We start from the raw sequence: 22,085 nt of genomic DNA on the forward strand, positions 1-22,085 counted from the left end.
AGAATTGGAACACTTTCATTATCTCAACTCTCACTAGGCAGGACTTATTACTTTGTTCACAAAATCACATTATGGAGCATTTTTTGATCTGATAAGCATTGACAAAATGTTGCATAATTGTGCATCTCTGAAGATGCAGAAGACTTGAAAATAAAAAGTTGGTGAGCAGTGCGATAAAAAAATTTATTCAATGGGCATTGATGAAGAAGGATAATAACTTGTCTGTAAAATAGTAATATGTAAATATATCGATAATACGCGATACAGTGTAAACATAATAAGATGTTCTCTGATAAAGATTTAATAATTTATTATCAAACACAATGATTAAAAAATGTACACCGTCGGTCTGTTGTTTACAAATATTCAAATCGATTCTTTACAAAGATTTACAGTCATAATTTATGTTAAATACATTATTTACAACATAAAAGGTACATTTTTTGGCTTTACACATTATAAAAACATACAATACAAACTGTAAAATCTATGTACATGTGTGAAAATCTTGTAATAAACCAATTTATGTTCAAATACACTGCAACAGTTCTTTGAAAGTACTGGTGGGTGTTTCATAAAACTGTTCATACATGTAAGTTACCATCAACTTTACGAACGACTGGTGATCCTTGTGGTAAATGATACACGCAAGATTTACAATGGTGTTGATGTTGATCCAAAGGAAGGATCACCAGTCGTTCGTAAAGTCGCTCGTTACTTATGAACAGCTTTATGAAACGCCCACTGAGTATGTTTAGTTTGTGCATTTCATGATACATGTGCCACCCATGTTCAACTCTCTTCCTAAGATGTAAAGAAATATTTAACTGAATGATGAATAAGAATTTGCAGGTAAGAATGAGAATTAGTTAAACTAGGTTTGTAATGGCTTTGACAAAGAAACCCTGATTAATGCATGGTATTCAGTACACTGTTGCTGATCCATCCCTTAGGATTAAAGCGAATGAGTGACATCACAATATGGTCACTACTTGTGTGCATGCATTATGAAATGCATGAATTCAACAAAAACAAATCAATTACACTCTATCAAGGAGATTTTTATATATGATTATTAAATCACAATGGGAGCTTTAAATTACAGTGTGGGAAGCTGGTGTTTGTGTTAGGGCACAGCCAGCCATAACACCCAGTTGAACAGTCTGGTGTTGGGATTGACCTCAGAAAATTGAGTATTTGAGGCAATTTGTGTTTTAATCTGGTGTTGAATACTGTATAGAAATTTCTGTGTAAATATAGTTTTCACCTACCTCAAAAGAGAGCCAACCGACTAGCTCCTGTTCAAGAATAAAAAATTACCTCTAAAACCTGTTCAAAATGGCAAAATTCAGATTGGCACAATTCTATCCCTTAACACAGGAAAAAAAATCTATGGTAAAACTAACCTGAGTTTTCTCCAGTAATAAATTTCATGGAATAGGGTCCAGTAGTTTGATGACACTCATTGTTATTAAGCCCTCTCTATAAAACACTTCAGATTAATTTTCTTCAAACCCTGAACCGTCTCCACCTGAGAGGTCCAGGGCACCATGTTGGAGCTTCTTTGAATGTGTGCCGTCGTCTGACATTGACTAGCACAATGCAGTGGTAGAATTACTTCCATGTATTCCACCACAAAACTGCAACCTAATTACAGCATTTCCATGACATTTGCTCTGGTGAAAATTGCTCAGATGAAAATCTAACATACAAAACTAAATAAACCCTAATCATTATGTTTACATTATTCTGAACCAAAAACTCTATTACAATCCTAACTCTACCCCTATGCCCTCTGAGATATTAACCCTATAGCACCTATAGATTATATGCATAATGGCAATCTCTCACTAGAGGAAACAATAAAACTGGTAATTCGTAGGCATTGTTCCAAACAAATTGAAACAGTTTTTTATCAATTTACTTTTGTTCATTACAAGTTATATTTAATTTGTAGCATAGGACCTGTTGAATAGAATGGTACATGGCAAAGTTCAATCAGATGTACAAATATTGACCTTTGACAATCGTTTGCAGAGCGAGAAGAAGAAAAAGCAAAAGTTCAGATTTCAGCCGCCCCAGTCCCACGCCTTCAAAAAAATGTAAAGTATCACAGACAGAATACTAAAGTTTTCGCCAAATCTGGGATAAAATATGTCAAAAATTAATTCCAACTCACATCTGAATATCACTCTGTGTGATATCCAACGTTTTGATGAACGTATAGCAACGCCCGAGCTTCTTCGGCGTAGTAAGTGGTTTTCCAAGACATGGACGCAGCCATCTTTGCTGAGATCGACTGCGTAACAGTCTGGAACTTGCTACACACCGATGCGTGTCAATCGGTTTTTCTCCATTATACTCAATAGGAGCATACACTTTTCTATGCAGATCTATATAGCAGCCAACCTATACAGTATGCACACGCAATATTACCATGGTAAATCATATACATGAGATACTATAGCGCAAATAAAACGTACGGGCGGTTCAGTGTGTAACAGGAAGGGCGGTCTCGGGCGGTTCAGGGGCTATTTGGTTAAGACCGGAGCAAATGTCGCAGGAGTAAATGTCGTGTCACCAATTACAGCAATCTGATATACACTCTAAATCAACAAAGCCGTACTTGGAATCACCCATTACATGACAAATGACTTCAAAATACATCATATGCAACATTAGGCAAGAAAAAGAGTTTGATGAGGGGCATTACTTACAAGACAAAGCCCATTGCACAGAGGGCTGTGATCAAACACAACTCTCAAAATCAATCACAATTTGTAATCAGGTATGAGATACATTCACACAACTCTTTGTGCAACTGGTCCCCAGGAGAGTGTTTAATCAACATTTGTGACCAGACAACCCAAAACCAACAAGTCGCCAGGAAAGGTTCTCTGTAAAATGCCAAAATAGTAAATTGGTCTTCAAAAAGTCAACATTAAACAATTAGCTTATCGGTATCTGATAGAGTATTTCTTGTTCTTCATACTGTCAAAATTTCAGGTTGTAAAGCTGAATAGAAAACAAGATACAAGATTTTTTATGACACAATTTTTGCAGAATGCATGGAAGTTTCATTGAGATTGCACAGTGTGCTCAGTGAACCCTGAACTTCAAATGTTGTTTTTCAAAGCTCATGCTTTGTTTTTTTTCTGCATTCAATCAAGTACTTGAGTGGGTTATTATTGATCAATTTTGACAAAGAGTATATAATTTTAAAGGTTAGGATGTGCTTTTTTCAAACTTAATAAGAATTTCAAAATTCATTTTGGGGGACTTATTGTTGGTTTTGGGGTGGTTAGTCACATTTTTAATCTGAGAGTTTTCCTTGAATTTGATTGTCTGAGAAGAACAGGTGGCTTGACTATATTATCCTAACTGTCGGATGTTTGACTAATCACTTCACGCAACGCTCCCCAAGGTATATAACTAGTGATTGTAAAGTTATCAAGTGATTACAGATGGCAAGAAAAATTTCCAAGGGTCAACATTTCAAAGACAAAAATAATGATGGGTCTCCTCAATCACGAACCAAGTACAGTCTGTACCAGACAAAATAACATTTCAGGGGTAATATAATCAAGGTGATTAGAAGAAATGGGGGGGGGGGGGTTAAATCTGATAAATGACAACCAACCCTGTAAACTTGATCTAAAAAAAAAGCCTACTTGAATACATGCAGGGCTAAGCTGGTGTTATTATGCAACGAAGAAAATACAATTACCTCATTTTTTTCATGAGAATGCTATGACCAGGAGTTAATTTGTGAAACAGCAAATCACAATTGTGCCAGCTGAAACTATGCTGTAGATTTAACATCTTTTTACACACAGGCTTTCATTATCACCATGCAAAATATTTTTTTATCGAATTTAGCCAAGGTGATCACAAATAACATCACAATGTGTTAGACTCTCAAGAAATGCTCTGGCATTACATTTGGATCACCATATGAATTTTATGATGACTGGGCCAAGGGCTATAGGTTTATTATCAATTGGTCTAATGCCAATTTGTCCAATTACCAACTCATCTACTATCGTTTTGTCTACCATCATTATGTCCACTATCCACATGGTCTAATTGCAATTTCATCCACTCACCATTTTGTCCAATAACCAATTGGTCCAATAACCATTTAGTCGATATACCACTCTGTCTAATTGGAATAAGTGTTAATTTGGCGAATGAAAGAAAATTAAATGGCTATTAGACCAAATGGTTATGAGACAAAATGGTCATAGACGAACTGGTGAGTAAATGAAGTGATGACTAGACCAAATAGTTGTTAAATGAAATGTTGATGGACGGAATGGCATTAGACTAAATGAAGTTAGACCATGTGATCAGTGGACAAGTTGGCAATAGATGAATTGGCAATTTACCGGCCTACAGGTTCTTATCATAAGTGTGCCCACGGTGATGTGACGATGAAATAAGCTGTGGTAATGATAACAAGCAACAAAGAAACTGCGATGGAGTACTGGTAGGTATCCCCATCAAACCCTTCTGTGAGGGGGTAGAAGAGCTCCGCCAGACATGCATCCTGCTTGCACAGATCAGGGTCATAATCCTTGTAGTATCTTTAGGGGGAAGGGTGGAAAGAAAATGGATTAAGTATAAGTAGTTCAACTTTTAGTTCAATATTTGCCTAAAACAGAGCAATTTGCAGACCAGGGGTCCCGTAACACAAAGGTTAGCGATTAATCGTACACTTGATTTTAATGGCCGATTGTACATTGTAGTCAATGCAATTAATCACAGAAAAATGTACTATGATCATTGCTAAGCTTGGTTTCACGGTCCCCAGATTATCCAAAACATGTGCTATACATCTCTTCCAAGTTGAATTTCCCCTCAGTTGAACAGATTTTTGTTATGAAAACTGATTAGACTCAGGAAAAGTTACCTGTATTTATTCAGTCCATCGAACGGAACGTTGTACCGTTTTCATGTCAGTTTGAAATACATGTACATTATGATCAGAGATAATGCAGTGTTTGAATTAATTGTCATGCAACAATGAATATAAGCATTTACATTCAACAAGCACACTATGGTGAAAAGGAGCCTTGGAAAATTCATAAATTTGAGCAGGTATTTGTGAGAAGTATGGTAAAATGGCACAAAAACATTCAAGTGGTTTGATTGCATTAACAGGGTAATCACAAACAATACAAATGCACTGAATTGTAGTCACCAAGTAAAAGTCTATTTGGAGTGAAGAATATAGATCCAAATTTCGTTACCTGGATTAGCCAAAGTTCTGGCTTTTTGTTTAGTTGAGTTTAAAAGGATAATAATGATGCTGCCATCACTACTAATGATTATGATAATTAGGACGATGCCAGTCACAAGAAAAAGAGGGAGGAGGAGGAAGATGATAACAATAAGTTAGTAATAAATCAAAATAATTATAATAATGATAAATAGCATAACTGGTGTGAAAAAATTTACAACAAATAAAAGAAAGGTCCTTACAAAATAACAGGTTCTGGGTCTACAGCAGGGACGGTTGTATATTTGACTGTGCTGTAGACTGGGAACGATTGGACGATTGTGCTATTTCCTGCGGGATCGGATACAACGGGTCTACCTTCAAGGATGCAACTTGCACCAAGTGACCCTGAACAGGTCAAGGTCACTGTCGAAGTACTGTACCTAAAAGATGAAGAATAAAAAAGATTAGGAAGAATTCGGCTCCATCCTATGATATGCATGACTGATGATTGATTCTGAAATTAATTTCAATTGATTTCAGGATCATAATTCGTCATCTGGAATGTGATAGATTATGACATTACTGGCTTTCCATAATAAATCTGAGCTAATTGCTTTCAACAGATGACATTCCCTTTGCCTATGTGCCATTGGTTTACTAACAAAATAAACAAGAATTCAAAATGAAGAATATGATGTCAGTAGCTTGCTTGTAACCAAGATTTATCTAAATCAATTGAAAGCCTATTGAAGGTCATGGCTCTGGTATCCAGCATACTGTGAGAAAAAAATATCTATCATTGTGCCACCAAAAACGATTCAATTGAAGCACACAAGTATTGCACACAGATAAGCCTGTATGGAACTGCACCTTGTTTATCATATTTTGAATGGGAAAGCACTTAAAGGTAAATTCTTTGCGGTGGATCATTTGTCATATTTTCCTAAATATAGAGAAAAGAATGATTATTTCACTCTTTTAACACAACCTTTCTTTATATATATATATATATATGAATAAATAGCTACCAAATGAGAAAAAATGTTAAGGTGTAAGGGGCAGCACAGTTTTTTTATCACAATAAAGTTTATACATGACATAACACCAAGTGGTAATATTTGGTACCATTTGATGGGGTAGTGAATTTTCTACAACTTTTCTGCACAGCATATTTGTACAAAAGTTAGTGAACAAAAATTGTAGGCATTCAAAATATAAACATCTAATTATTGTTCATGATTAGGAAGAAACTTGGAACTAGCAACATCCTTTAGCACTGTAAGCTAAAGAGTTAAAAGCTAGAGCTATCTGGTAGACTTCAATGAGAGCTTAAGAATACACCAAGATGGTGAAGAATAAAGCTGTCCATGAGTTTCCTGTACAGAGTACTTTACACATGACTGTCGAATGAATGTTGAATTATACACCATGACCCAAATTTTCTCAGTCATTTCAACAAAGAGAGACTGCATTCCTCTAAACTTTTGATTTAGATGCTTGTAACAGCTAAAGTGTAATCTACATTAAAAAACAGATTTCAAATTAAGCTGATTGGAATCAAAACAATGGACATTCCGATATATCACCCAGAACATATTCCAGTCATGTGTCGAGTTATGTACAAAAAACTTCTACACAGCTTTACAAAACAACCCCCAGTTCTATTCCTTACTGAACTCTGGCTGCCAGCACCTCATACTGTGGCACTCCACTGTACACCCCCGCCTCCGCAATGAGCACTTCCAAGTTCATACTGGTAGGTATACCACTGCACCTGCTCGTGAGTTGTTCCAATGCATCAACAGGGGGTTCTGGATCAATGTAACGCTGTGCAGGGAAGCGTGTTGTAAGGGGGGCGGGTGTGGTCTCAAGGGGTGCCTCTGTAGTTGGTGGCATGGTGGTTGGAGGGTCGAACGGATGATCATTGGGGCTAACAAGAGAGAGTGATAAATGATGATATTACTCTCACTTTGGCAGAATAAATATTCAACAGTTTTGAAAGGAATGTTCACATTAAAATTATGTCTTCTAAGGCAATTAGGATGCCTGGAGGTGTTTCATAAAGCGGTTCATAAGTTCATAAGTTGTGGTAAAGTGATACACATCAGATTTCCATTCGCATTGAATTAGTTCCTAGTAACTTACAAACAGCTATATAAAACATCCACCTGGACTATTAAGGTTAAAAGTATCTCCAACCCTGATATGTTTATCTTCATCGCTGGTGTACCCCCCCACCACCAATATTTGCATCAAGAGTGACCAATAACACCATGAACTGTAATATAAACCTGCATATTTTAACAATAGCTTATACATAATAAACATTTGACATTCACTTCATATTGAAGTTTTGTTCAGTCATGCACAACTTAAAAAATATAGTAGGTTATGAAACATAATAAAGTTTTTCAAGTTTTATGACGTTTTTAATAATGTAGTCAGAATCTTACTTGAAAATTTCAGCCCAATCATCCTCCACCAGAACGCTAGAGTTTCCTCTCTTTCCGATCCGATCTGCTGGCACCAGTGCCCTCAGTTGTTCCTCCATGTACGCTGCCAAGATGGAACAGTTCTGGAGCTCTGACTGGCCCATTCGAAGGATGCACCCAGACACCAGGTCCTCCCCAAAGGTCAAGGTTGATGTGGAGGAAAGGGCGCAAAGGCTTCCATCACCTGGAATGAATCACATGATATTTATCATCTGTCAAGCATAATTTTGAAATAAACAGTATGCCTCAAAATCAGCTTGGCAGATTGGTGGCTTTGCCTCCTCATTTGTTGGTATTTCACCCCCCCCCCCCTGAATTCCCCAAATAATGGGAAATTAATTATTTATGTATTTCTAAGTGGAAATTAATTAATCAAATATTTAATAAATACATGTAAGTACTATCAAGCTATCAAGTCCCCACGCAAGATAATGTATCTACAAAATATAACAAATAATAAAAGAATATCAAAATATTAAAAATCACTTATTTGTTTCCTATAATAACCAAAGTTGCCATAGAATAAATTTATAAATTATTTGGAGCAGACACTGTAAAAATTGCCAAAACGCTTTTCCAAGGCAAGTCACTATCCCACCACTCAATTTTAAAGCCTGTTTCTGTTTATCACCAGTGAAAAACCAGACAAAGAATAAACTTTTGGTTTATCAGATTTAAAGCAAACTCACCTGGAGTGAAAACTTGCAGTTGGTTGGAAGGCAATGTATCCACACTGTCAAAGACATATACAGTTTCATTCTCAGGTACCTCAATACAGCTTGGGTTTGTGGGAAACTCTGTACAATTGACTGGCGGTCCTGGATCAGTTGGTAAGACTAGAGGAGTCTGCAACATCACCCCGGTCAGTAGAGGTTTACCAACGATGTACCCAGGGTTTCCTGATCTCTCAAAAGCTTCTGGGGGTTCTACATTCTGGCCTGTCAGGGGGTCGACAAGAGTCTCTGGAAGATAGGTGAATGTGGTTGAGAATCTTAGAGTGATGTTGAGAGGCATGGTATTGACTGGGTCAGGAGGTAAAGGCGTTGTGCCAGGTACCTCAGTGGTCATATCCGTAGTTACATTGACATTGTCAACACCCATAGTGGTGTTGTCTGTTATGTTTGAAGGAGTAACTGAGATGACTGGTGTGGTGACCGCACCAGGTGTGGTGACCGACTGCGGGGTGGTTACAGATGGCGTTGTAGGTGGTGTCAAACCGGCTTGTGTTGTAGATGAAGTAGTTACCTGTAATGTCATAGCTAGAGTTGTGATTGTGCTCGGTTGAGCTGTTGTCACGTTATCCTCTTCCTCTAACATAAACATAGTCATATTGTCTGTTCCATCTGTCAGCTCAGTTATGGCAGTTTCAAAGACTTCAGTAACATCGGTAATGACAGTGACACTGTTCAGCTCTTCGGTTACTATAATAGAAGTCAACAGAGGTTCTTCAGTTGGTTGAATTGTTGACGGGGGTGGGGAGACAAACTCCTCTACTTCTTCTATACCAATCGAGAGATCTTGAATAAGTGGCACAGCACCAAGAATCACCTGACCTTCAATGCGAACAATCTCTCCTCCACGCCAGAACATCTCGTAGCTTGTGCTGACCACTGAATTAGAGCAGAGTTTCGTATCATTATTGTAGGATGGAACTGGAGGTTGGGTATAACCATCATCCCACAAACACCGCTTTGGGATCTTCCCCTCACTGGTATCATTCTGGTGCTCTGCAAACAAAGAGCTCTCATAGAGATCAAACAGGTTCTGATCAACAGACTGTTCTGAAAGGTAGTCCGAGACATCCTCAAGGCAATAGTACTCTATATCTGCTGGTGCTTCCGTTGCTTGACCAAAGCGACCAGCTACCTTGGGTTCCTTCGGGCAAGGAGGGTAAGATTCTGTGGATGACCGCAGAAACATTAGGGCACTGAATGGCGAGAACTGCTGACAAAGCCTCTGATCAGGCATCAAGGTGCAGTGCGTTGTCAAATCCTCTTGAAACTTCACAGGGGATGTCCACAGGCATTCTCCATCCAGTGTCATCTGCGGCAGTGCAAGGAATCCTCTCACCTCCTCATTGTACAGGAGCTCTACTGGATCCCCATTGTTGTACTTGGAGTTATCAACGCTTTGGTATTCCAAAGACCGAAGGCCAGAATCCTGATAGCTGGTGTCCCGGCTAGTCAAACTGCTTGCCTTAGCAGCATTGAATGTTGCAATATCTCGGATGGCTGCGACAGTGCTGTGATACAGTCCCAGGTACGGGGAATTGGATGTTTGGACACAAAGAAGAGGTGACCAGTCTTCTCTGTACAGATCTGTGCTGTTACAATCATAGATAGTAACTGGATATTCTTCCATTTCCTCATAGCAGGTGAATACCAAAATGTCTGCTTCGTTGCAGTCCTGCCAATGACAAAAAAAATGGACAAAAGATAAATCGATCAAAATACTTTAAAACTTTCTATTAGAATAATCTTAATAAGTTTGTCATATATTTTCTATAAAGATAGGGGTTTATAAAAAAAATACAGCCTGGTATATTTCAAAACACATTATTCATTTCCCCTTTAGGAAGTGATGAATAAAGCTGTTCATAAGTTTCTCATACGTTATATTGTTTATCATCAAATCTTTAGTGATATGATCTGCTTTGGAAATAGAAAAATTCTTTACAATTAATTTCCTTGGATAAGATCGTAATATAATTGTGACATTGTAATGTTTCAGGATTTACCACTATTGAGAGGATTTTTCTTTTAACCCAAAGTGGAAATGGCACAACAGACAGCTACATGCTTAGTATGTTAATTTTCTTCCTGTAGTTTGAGAGATTTCAAAACCCATTATCATAATGTTTCAAATCCTTCTTAAAAGGACTGATCTTTTTCAACAACCCGTAGTTGATTATTCCACTGGTGAAAAAAACTGTTGGTGAAAGTAGAACATTGTGCTTCTTACAAACTACAAGGCATATCTTCTCTTGTCTTAGTGTAAAATCAACAATATCTGATAATTCTATATGGAAATTGAAGTCTTTAAGCAACAAATAGTGGAAGTTTGCTGTACATCATGGGTGAGAATACCCTGAGGGGAGGGCAGGGCAGGTATGTCGGTGGAGTCAGAATGCGTCACTAGAAGGGTATGGCTACCCTACCAGAAGAAGTCTAATATGTAACCTCAACACAGCATCATGAATATCTTGATACATCAATAACTGCTTGGCTAATACAGCTCTGTATACTAAAAATAAGGTTATTTGAATATACTTTTGATAACTGATTAGTAATGACCAACCTGATCACAGCAGCAGTCTCCATCACAGTGACCAGAGGTCAGATCACAAGGGCAAGGTGAAAGGTCGACATAGGCTGGGTTGGGGAATGCAGTCTCTGAGAAACGATCAGCTTGGTCTGTAAAAAGCGAAAGAATGACCATAAGTGCCATAACTATCATTGTGTATTTACTACCAGACAGGTTAAATGAATGCAGTTCATAAAGCCATGAATGTTTCATGAAGCTGTTAGGAAGTTACAAATAAATTTACTACTTATGACTGGTAACCTTATTTTTGTGTGCTGAATCAGGTTTTCAATCATTTTGACTTAATCAGATAAACATTTAAATTTTCATAATAACAATCATCTGAATGGAAAATTCAATGCACTCCCATGTCCTTAAGACCAGGAGGGTCTGGGGTACTGTATTCGCTGGCATAAAGGCCGCGCTATTTGTGGATGAGAAAATCAAGCAAAGTCGGGGTGCGGCCTTATCAAAGGCAAATACGGTTACATGTCATTGTTATAGGAATTTTCAAGAAAGGGTCACCAGACATAAGTAGTGCACCACCCAGAAGGAGGAGGCATAGCGCAGGGCTCGACACTAGCGGCGGTCCGACGGTCCCAGACCGGTAAAAATCGCTGTCGGGCCAGTAGATTTTCAGAAATAGGAAGATTTACTGGTCCGACATGACCAGTAAAAAATATCATTTTTGGGCCAGTAATTTTTCAAAAAATAGCAAGATTTAATGACCACTAATAAAATCCACTGTTGGGCCAATAACTTTTCCAGAAATGGTCAAATTCACTGCAAACTATTTCCCCCCGTTAAATTATGTCATTCACACACAGAATACACACACTAGAGTAGCATACAGTGTCATATAGCCAGCCACACAACCCACGTGGTAAATTCTCTACTGGCTGCGCGAACGAAGCTTGGCTAAACTCTGGCAGAAATCTCTCACAGAACTGTAAAAATTCACGGTTCATACTCATGAAAGGCTCTTATAAGTCCATATTTCCTAAAAATTGGAGTAACTCTGTCATTTGTAAGCAGTAAAAGGAGAAATTTTCACTTCTGTTTTGGTTCAAACAGATCGGGTTTCGGGTGATATCTTCTGAATACATAATAGCCCCACATATGCATTTATGTGTGTGTTGATACACTTGGTTTCTGACTTTCTTTCGTAGCTTTTTTAATTGAGCCAAAAAGAAACCGATAAATTATTTGATGATAGTTTTAGCTTTCTTCCTATCTTTCTTTCCTTCTTTCTTTTCCATCTTTCTTTGTTTCTTCCCTCTTTTCTTTCAATTTTTTTGTTACTGTCTTTCTTTTTTAATTTCCCTTTTTTCTTTAATTTGTTCTTTCTTTCCTTTTAAAAATATTTTTCTCTATTTCTTTTTTCTTTCTTTCTTTCTTTCTTCCTTTCTTTCTTTCTTCCTTCCTTCCTTCCTTTCTTTCTTTTTGATATTTTTCTTTCTTTAATTCTTGAGTCCATCCATCCTATATTCATCTCTTCTCTCATTCCTTTCTTTCCTTCTTTTTACCCTTTTCTTTCCTTCATTCTTTGTTACTTTCTTTGTTTCTTTCTTCCTTCCATCCATCATTTATTTACCCTTTCTTGTTGTTTTTTATTTCTTCCTTCTTCCAACCCTTTCTCTCTTTCTTACATTCATTCCTTCCTTTCTTATATATGTCTTGTTCTTTCCTTTTTCCCTTTGTTAAATCTATCCTTTTACCTTTCCTTTTTTTGACTGCTTGCTTCCTTTCTCTCCTTTATTATTTCATTCCTTCCTTTGTTTGTCTCTCAGTCTTTCTTTTTTTCTTCCTTTCATCTATTCTTTTCTCTTTTTTTTTATATTGCTTGCTTCTTTCCTTCCCTTCATTTATTTCTTTACTTCTATCTATCATTTTACATTTCCTTTATTTCTTCCTTAATTCCTTTCTTCCTTCTTTCAATCCTTCCTTCCTCTCTTTCTTTATTTTGTCATTCTTTCCATCTCTCCTTTTACCCTTTCTTTTTTAATTGCTTCTTCTTTCTTTCCTTTACTACTTACTGGATTTGTTCTTTCTTTCTGTATTGCTTGCTTCATTTCTTTCCTTCATTTCTTTTTTTCTTTTCTTTCTTTCTTTCTTTATTTTTGTTCCTTCTTTATTCCTTCCTTCCTTTCCTTTAGTTCTTTCTTTTTTTCCTTCCTTCACATCTATCCTTTCTTTACCTTTTCTTTTTTTCTTCCTTCCTTCCTTTCTTTTATTCTTTTCTTTCTTTCTTTGTTTCTGTCTTGCTTTCTTTTTGTCCTTCATTCCTTCATTTTATTTGGGGGGGGGGGGGGACGAAAGGCTAGAAAAATAAACTTGCGCCTTTTTTTAATGTTTTCTTTATTTTTTGGGACCAGTAGATTTTAGGTTCGGACCAGTAAAAATTTGAAAAACTGGGTATCTACTGGTCCGACATGAATAGGTTGGACCAGTAGAAAAAATGGGTTAGTGTGGAGCCCTGCATAGCTGGAGATAAACAAGGATAAATAAAGAGAAAGGGTAAATGAATCTTATGTAGGAACTGATGTCCCGATACCCTTTACCCTGTCCATTCCCCTTTTTAGAAAAAAAAAATCTTTCATAAAATATATATTTGTTTCAATCCCAAGAGACAACTGTAGGCTCCGGAGCAAATTGAATTGCAGACAAATTCAGTGGGAGTATTGACATAATATATATTGGAGTTGATATCCTGAGCCCCCTTTCCGCCTCACCCCCCCCCCCCACAAAGACAAGCCTTCTAACTTCAAATTTCACGTACCTGTTCCTGTTGTAAAGTTAACAGCTCTAGGCTCCTGAACATTTGCATAGAAGACCATAGCAGTGGAGGTATTAATGTACTTGGCATTGGAGTTAATGTCTTGAGGGGCGCAGCACGACACCAGTATGGCTCCGTTGAATGTAGGTGTGGAGGATTCGAGGTTCAAAGTAAGCTCTTTGAAAATATCTCCTTCCTAAACAATGAGAAAAGTATTGAATACATTTTTTCATGACGGTCAATCCATAAGGAAAATACATTTGATTCCGCAACAAAGAAGCCCCAAACATTGAGCAAGATATAGGTGAGTTTCTTGATGTAATCTGTCCATGGGTAGATGAATGTTATATGAATCAAATCCTTAAGTCTAAATGGCTGCCCCTTAAAAGGATGAGAATAATTGACATCCTCTGCATTATTTTTGCAACTAGCAAAGCACCTGACAAGGCACTCGGGATGTATTTTCTTTCAAGTCTTTTGCATCTTTGATACCTAACTTACAACATCTAGGCATACCAGACTAATAACTTGGCCAACGACAGTGAGAATTATGTATAAAGCATGGAGGTACATGCAGAAGATGAGAATACTTACCTGAAATGCTACCTCTGATTTTTCCAATCGCCAAGGCGTCGTGGTCTGATTAGTCCTCCTGGTTGGTGCTGGAGTGCTGGTAGCAGGGGCCGAGGTGGGCGTGGTAGGGGCTGCAGTGGTGGGGGCGGCAGTGGAAGGGGTGGTCTGGACAGCTGGCGTAGTGGGTGTGGTCACATTTGCAGTGCTGTTGTCAGTGGTTGCTGTCATAGCTGGTAGGAAATGAAGTATTCCGTGGTTCATATCATCAATACACAGAGACTAACTTATATATGCTGATACATTGACTGCAGGTGGTGGAATCTTCTCTTTTATTTCTAATTACGTGTGTGTGTATGGCTCTCTTGATACATTTTTTTTTCACACATACACCCACCCCAAAAAAAATAAATAAACTGAATAAAACAAAAAAATGCACATGTGTGCATCTCATAACACACGCACACAAATTCGCCCCTTGAGAGAATAATTTTTCAACACCGTATTACCATATTCTTATTTCAAAGTGATCTTAAACTTATTTAAGAACTGAAGGTTTTTATTTATCTTGACAACATTTAAGCATCTACAGACCAATCAAATATCATCAAAAACTTAAAATCCAACATAAAATTGATATTATTTCAATCAAGATAGACTTTACTCATAAGTGAAGCAACCCATCTCCCCCTGATGATGTGAAAGCTGGAAGGATGGACGGACAATTTGGAAAAAACAAAGACGAAAATGGAATGCTTCCCAGATGAATTAACACCCTAGATTCATTACAGACCTACCTGCAGTTACAGTCGTCACAACTGGAGGCGGGGTAGGTCGTTGGAAGACATCATCTGGTGTCTCGCACGTAGGACTAGCAGCAAGCTCAAGCCCCTGCTCATAGGACATGACGGGATCCACATAGCAAGCATAGGTGATGGTGCCTTCTCCAGAGGTCAGGACCGCCCCCAGGACCAGGAACACTGTGATGCGGGGATCATCGATCGAGGAGACAGAGGGGATGAGGGTGACAGAGCTGGTCTCTTGCTGAAAGATTGCTGCCTCTCCTGAAGAAAAAAAATTAAAAAGTGATTAACTATTAAACAGTTATTTTTTTGATGACCAAATCCAGCACCCAGGAAAATACTTATGTAAAGATCATTGAAAAAGGAGAGGCTGACAAAAATTGTTTTCCTGGAAAATCATGAATAATAATGATGAATATGTCAAGCTGATGACAATGGTGATGATGACAAATGATAATTATCACAATAATATAATCATAATAACATTAAAACAATCTTGCTTTAATACTGCACTTTAAATGAATTGATGTCTCCAAGCACTATACAGATATATCTTTGTATATATGTATTCACCCTAGTTTAATGGGGTTCTGGTTTGCCTGCAAAGCATGAATGCATAATAAACTAGAGTTGCTCAGCGGGTCGCGCGGCCGAGCACATGTATCCCCCAAACCCACGCGTCATCAGTCATTGCGATATATAGTCAATAGAGCTCACACAGAAATTTGACAAATAAATGCAATTGTCATGGCGACAATGACCCTGCCCACATTTTGCCTGTGGGTACCAAACTTGATGACAATAATATGACGTAGCAGCGTGACTCTGCAGAACCTAAAGTACATGTATCACCTGTTGGGGAATACAATTATAGAGTAATCTGGATATATTTTGTAAACCTAACCCTAAGACCCCCCACCAAAAATGATAGGCATCTTCGCTTCACCTAATATTGCTTCTGTGTGCCAACTGTTATGACAAACTGGAAAAAAGGCAGAAGTTACAGGTTTTACCAAATTTTCCACAAAAATATCGTTACCATGGCAACCATGTCTCCACCCACTTCAAAATCATTAGGCGGCTTTGCTTTACCACAATGGACCTTCATGAAAAATTTGAAGATAATTGGAGAACAAATGCAGCCAGTAGAGAACTCACAAGGAAATCTCTGCTATTTCCACAAAAACTCTTTGTTACCATGGCAACGATGTCTCCGCCCACACCAAAATCAATAGGCGGCTTTGCTTGATGGACCTTCATGCCACATTTGAAGATGATCGGAGAAGAAATGCTGCTGGTAGAACACTCACAAGGACATCTCTGCTATTTCCTCAAAAACTATTGTTACCATGGCAACGAAGTCTCCGCCCACACCAAAATGAATACGCGGCTTTGCTTCACCATAATGGACCTTCATATTACATTTTAAGATGATCGGAGAAGAAATGCAGCTGGTAGAGTGCTCACAAGGATATCTCTGCTATTTCCACAAAAACTCGTTACCATGGCAACGATGTCTCCGCCCACAGCAAAATCAATAGGCGGCTTCGCTATACCATACTCAACCTTCATGCTAAATTTGAAGATGATCGGAGAAGAAATGCAGCTGATAGAGCGCTCACAAGGAAATCTCTGCGGCGGTGGACGCAGCGGCGGCGCGACGAGGCCAATCCATAGTATCCTCCGAACTCTGTTCGGGGGATACAATAACTTACACAATAAATCAACAATAACAAGCTCTTCTAGCGAAAATATTACATCTGTTTGACTTGATAATTTTGCATTTTGCAATTGCCATCCATGCTTCGATTTGACTGGTCCAATGGAAATTAAGTAATAAGAATGAATGAGTTCTAATGAAAGTTTGGAACCCTAACTTTACGATTCAAAGTCTAATGGACTTAACCAACAAAACATTGTCACTGAAGGAAGTTTGTACTGTCAAAGGGATATGAACCTGTAACCTTATGATTCAAAGTCAAGAGGATCTAACCACTAGTCCTAACTTCAATATTACCTTGAGACGTGTCTTGTAGATACTGAGTGCCTTCTTCAGACGCTGCGGAACAAGCTACCTGAACAATGTCTCCACGTCTCTGTATGTTGTACCGAATCTGATTAAACAAAGGACAGGGATGGATGAGGTTTGATATTTTAATAATTGCTGGGGGTTGGAATGGGCGAATGATTGATTTTTATGTAAATGCCAACAAAAACGAAGATGTAAAGAAGACCTAATGCTACATGAAATTCACACATCTTTCTATTGTTAACAACGATGAAAAACATAATTCATTCATTGTCATCACTCTAATAAAATATTTAATAGAAAATACTGTTACATGTGACCACTGATTTTTTTCTTTGTTTTATTTGGTTTAAGTGGAAATAATGATGAAAGTCCTTTTAAACATCCAATTTCTACACCCTTCTCCCCCTACGCCTGCAGGGATAATCATTATATATGGTGCTAAGATAGAATAACTACAATATCTCAAGCTTTATGTACATGAATGCAAATTGAATCATGACCCCTCCCTCCTGGAGAATACCAGCACTTAGCAAGAATGTTACATATATTTTCTTCATTTCTAAGCTATTACCCATTTCTGATTTTTATTCAAACTTACAAAAACTTGGTTGGTCAACTTATTGGATTCTGTTGTACTCATTTTGAGGTCATTAGCAGAGTTGAAATTTCAGTTTGGGAAATAATGGGATATTGCAGAACAAGAAATAAAACTCACTATGATATCAGTCCTGCTACCTGGCTCAACAGTTGCATCTTGGAAGTCTAGCACTAGGGAACTGTTTGCTACAAATAAAACAAGGTTGACATTATAAACAACAGAATCAAATCAAAGAGACTCAACATGAAATTAAACTCACATGTATGACTTTTTAAAATAAGAACTTAAAGAGTAGGGTTTCATTAATAATTGCATCTCCGACTTCAACAAAGTTGGACTTACTTTCCTGAGGTTGAATTATGTATTATTGGCATTCCATATTGTTATGTAAGAGAAAATGATGGATAGATAAATACTCTATCACCTATTACGGTGTGCACACACATGCATATATTTCACATGATTATGGGAACAGAGAGGGTTGGGCCAAACACTACACTATTGACCACTGTATTGGCCATTAGAAAATTTCAGCCCTTCGGATCATGCAATTTGCAACTACAAACTACATTGAAATATTTATGTATATTTAAAAAAAATATCTACAGAGTGAGTCAGAAAAAATGTCCCACTTTTGTAAAGTTGAATTGTTTAAAATATGAATATTTAATCATTAGTTTCATGATATGTCTTGATAGAGGTATCCTCCAAGTACATTCAGGTACCATTTTCATTTGATCCCATGCACGCATGACTAAACATCGGACAATCTTTAGAAGACTGTCAGATCTCAATTGCGTCAAGTTACTGGGTGATAAATAAAACAGTACTTTAGACAAAGACAGTCAGACAGACAGACTGGCATGCTCTCTCACACACACACACACACACACACACACACACACACAAACACACACAACACACATGGTAATAACTGGTTCATAAAAAGATCGCTGAATGTTTAAGTGGCAATTCCCGACAATCTTTCCCCTTAAAACACATTCACTACCACCATCATATCATCATCATCATCCTCATTGTCATCATCTTGATCTTGATCTTTATCATCAACAAATACAAAAATTCCCTTTTAATTGTTTGTGTTTTTATTCACCGACGTTTGCAGTAATTGTGTGTCTGTGTGTGCGTGTGCTTGTGTGTGCATGTTTGAGTGGGTCTGCCAGTGCGTGTGCATTTGTGTGTGTGTTTGGGTGTGCGTACGTGTGTGTGTGTGTGTGTTTCAGTCTGTCGGACTGTCTTTGTTCAAAGAGTGTTTTATTCCCCACCCTGTAACTTGGCGCAAGTGAGATCTGACAGTCTTCTAAAGATTGTCCGCTGTTCAGTCATGCGTGCAGGGGATCAAATGAAAAAGGTACCTGAATGTACTGGGAGGATACCTCTATCAAGACATATCATGAAACTAATGATTAAATATTCATATTTTAAACAATTCAACTTTTCAAAAGTGGGACATTTTTTCTGACTCACTCTGTATATAAATTGAAAAAATATATACAACACATCTCACCCCCATTGCATAAAAGTTACTATTACACGGTAACTTTGCCGTCTAATGGTAACTTTCCTGTAATCCTTGATTCTGATTGGCTGCTTAGCATTGTAACCGTGGTAGTTACCATTGGATGGCAAAGTTAATATAATAGTAAGTTTTATGCAACAGGGCCCTGGTCCTGTAATAGACAGAGATACATATTTCTGATTGTTTTCTATAGACTTCTAATTATGCTTAATTCTACAACTGATTATATCTTCCATGCAAAGAGGGAGCGTTTCACGAAAGGACCTGTCAGATGTTTTATCCGAAAAGTCCTGTTTTATCCAAAAGTTACCATAGTAACACTTCTCAGCCAATCAAAATCAATGAAAGTTATCAAATCTGAAAACTTGTTGGATGAAAATGTAGGTGAAGTGCTCCCCAGAAGTCATGAACTTAAAGCAAAACAAGATAGGCTTTAGATTTAATTTCAGAGTAACATGAACTTTACCTTAAATAACAAGTGGAACGCCTGGTAGTCTCGCCTGCATTACGCAATGCGATATAGCAGCAGTGCTTCCTTTGAAAATAGCTAATGAATATTATTCACAGAAGAAAACACTAATATGATGATAAAATATTATGCCCATTGATCCAAAATGACCTTTGACCATGATCATGTTTCATGAGCTAGATCCATAAACTTCCTTAGTTATGATGCCAATTTGTATACTCCCAACACGGCCAGAGTTCATTGACCTTTAAATGACCTTTGATCTTGGCCATGTTCCTGAAATGCATACAGGGTATTCAGGGATACACTGCTGCTCCTATGTCCAAGTTTTATGAACTAGATCCATAGACTTTTAAAGTTATGATGACAATTCCACAAATACCCCCAACATTACCAAAGTTTGTTGACCCTAAATGACCTTTGACCTTGGTCATGTGACCTGAAAGTCGCACAGGATGTTCAGGGATACATGGTTGCTCTTGTGTCCAAGTTTCATGAATTAGATCCATAAACTTTTAAAGTTATGATGACAATTCCTCAAATAACCCTAACATGGCCAAAGTTCGTTGACCGTAAGTGACCTTTTACATTAATCATGTGACCTGAAACTCAGGCAGGATCTTCAGTGATACACTATTATCCTTATGTGTACGTTTTATGAACTAGGTCCATATACTTTCAAAGTTATGACAACATTTAAAAAAACTTAACCTTGGTTAAGATTTCAATATTGATTCCCCCAACATGGTCTAAGTTCATTGACCCTAAATGACCTTTGACCTTGGCCATGTGACCCGAAACTGAAAAAGGATATTCAGTAATACTTGATTACCCTTATGTCCAAGTTCAATGAACTAGGTCCAAATAGTTTCTAAGTTATGATGACATTTCAAAAACTTAACCTTGGTTAAGATTTCAATGTTGACGACGCCGCCGTTGGAAAAGCGGCGCCTATAGTCTCGCTCTGCTATGCAGGCAAGACAAAAATACATGGAAATTAAAGCCCTGCTGAAGCTTGGTAATTGTAAAAAATGTGAATTAAAACTTGACTTTTATCTCACATTCCCATGAGATATAGGTGTAGTAGCATTGCATCTTTATCCAACCGTTAGAACTCAAATTTCGCATTGCTCCATAGCTGGCACAATCTCTCTCTGCGATGTTTTTACTTTTTCTCTACTTAATTAAGGATCTTTGAGCACTTATCTAGTGAATGTGAATGTATACCAGAAAGATACAGATATCCTGAAATTCACAACCCATTCAATGTATGGAAATAATATAAAAGAGAAAAAGAACTTAAGACATTCTATTTTAATTGGGCACCTGGTCAAATTGAATTTTCATGTAAAATTGCAGAATTTATCTTATAAAACAAATTTTTATTTCATATCCTCCTTATCGTAATAGTTACAGGACATTGGCCTGCACATTCCATATAATCTACCAATCCATTGGAATTATAGTGTTTGTTGTAATTGGAGGATTTACCAAAGCCACAGAGGCTCTAAAAACTTATGGTTTCACGTATATCACAAAGTATACTTTATAGAAACCTATTAATGCAAGTAGTACATCTTTGCAACATTATTCCTGATGAAATGATTGTACCTGTTGGATGGTCTGACCCCATGACCTATATGTATTGGCGTACTACCCTGTAAAATTAGTTCCATAACAGTGCAATTTATAAAGAAGCAATATTTATTAAAAGTTCCAGATCACAGCTTCCAAGAGTAGCCCCCCATACCAGAAGAATAACAGCAAGAGCACATCCTGCAAAGTTGCAATTTCTTTTATCCATTTTAGAAGATCCAATTGGCAAATTCACTTACTCATGAGAAACAGGTACTACATTTAGTTTTATAGATATGTCGTACACATGTTTGTCTTAATCTGAAGTTTGAGCATCTGAAATCTTTGAAATTTCACACTAAAACAGAATGATACTATAAAAGATGAAATAAATAATGAATGAAGGGCAAAGCCATTTTAGCACAGCATACAAAAGCAGCCAAACAATTTCAAAGTGCCCTTGAAAGTCACTCACACATCAGTAAATCCATGGCGAATTGCATAACCTTCTCAATATAGGAATAATTTGGAAATATGAGTCCTCTAACATTTCTTTAATAGTAGGTGCAATCACTACAGAATTGAGCGTACTAGGACCAGAAATACAAGTGGGAGAGGATATTCCCTACATCATATTATCAATTATACTATTGAATATTTTCAAAATATATATGAAAACTGCAAATTTAATTGATAAACTAAT

The 22,085-nt window shown here is 37.4% G+C and overlaps 1 protein-coding gene across 1 annotated transcript in view; it reads right to left on the reverse strand.

Moving 5' to 3' along the window:
• Positions 1-287: 287 nt before the first annotated feature.
• Positions 288-22,085, reverse strand: part of LOC129282659 (mucin-2-like) — a 38,862-nt gene continuing 17,064 nt past the window's right edge. The window contains exons 8-18 of the mRNA XM_064095567.1: positions 17,916-17,983; positions 17,186-17,282; positions 15,163-15,429; positions 14,390-14,598; positions 13,799-13,991; positions 11,014-11,129; positions 8,406-10,122; positions 7,678-7,900; positions 6,897-7,154; positions 5,485-5,664; positions 288-4,586 (exon numbers count right to left, since the gene is read on the reverse strand). Coding sequence (XP_063951637.1) covers positions 4,406-4,586; positions 5,485-5,664; positions 6,897-7,154; positions 7,678-7,900; positions 8,406-10,122; positions 11,014-11,129; positions 13,799-13,991; positions 14,390-14,598; positions 15,163-15,429; positions 17,186-17,282; positions 17,916-17,983 — 3,509 coding nt within the window. The 3' untranslated portion in view covers positions 288-4,405. The remainder of the gene's footprint in view (positions 4,587-5,484; positions 5,665-6,896; positions 7,155-7,677; positions 7,901-8,405; positions 10,123-11,013; positions 11,130-13,798; positions 13,992-14,389; positions 14,599-15,162; positions 15,430-17,185; positions 17,283-17,915; positions 17,984-22,085) is intronic.

The sequence above is a fragment of the Lytechinus pictus genome, chromosome 2, assembly GCF_037042905.1.
Source record: "Lytechinus pictus isolate F3 Inbred chromosome 2, Lp3.0, whole genome shotgun sequence".
Taxonomy (NCBI): domain Eukaryota; kingdom Metazoa; phylum Echinodermata; class Echinoidea; order Temnopleuroida; family Toxopneustidae; genus Lytechinus; species Lytechinus pictus.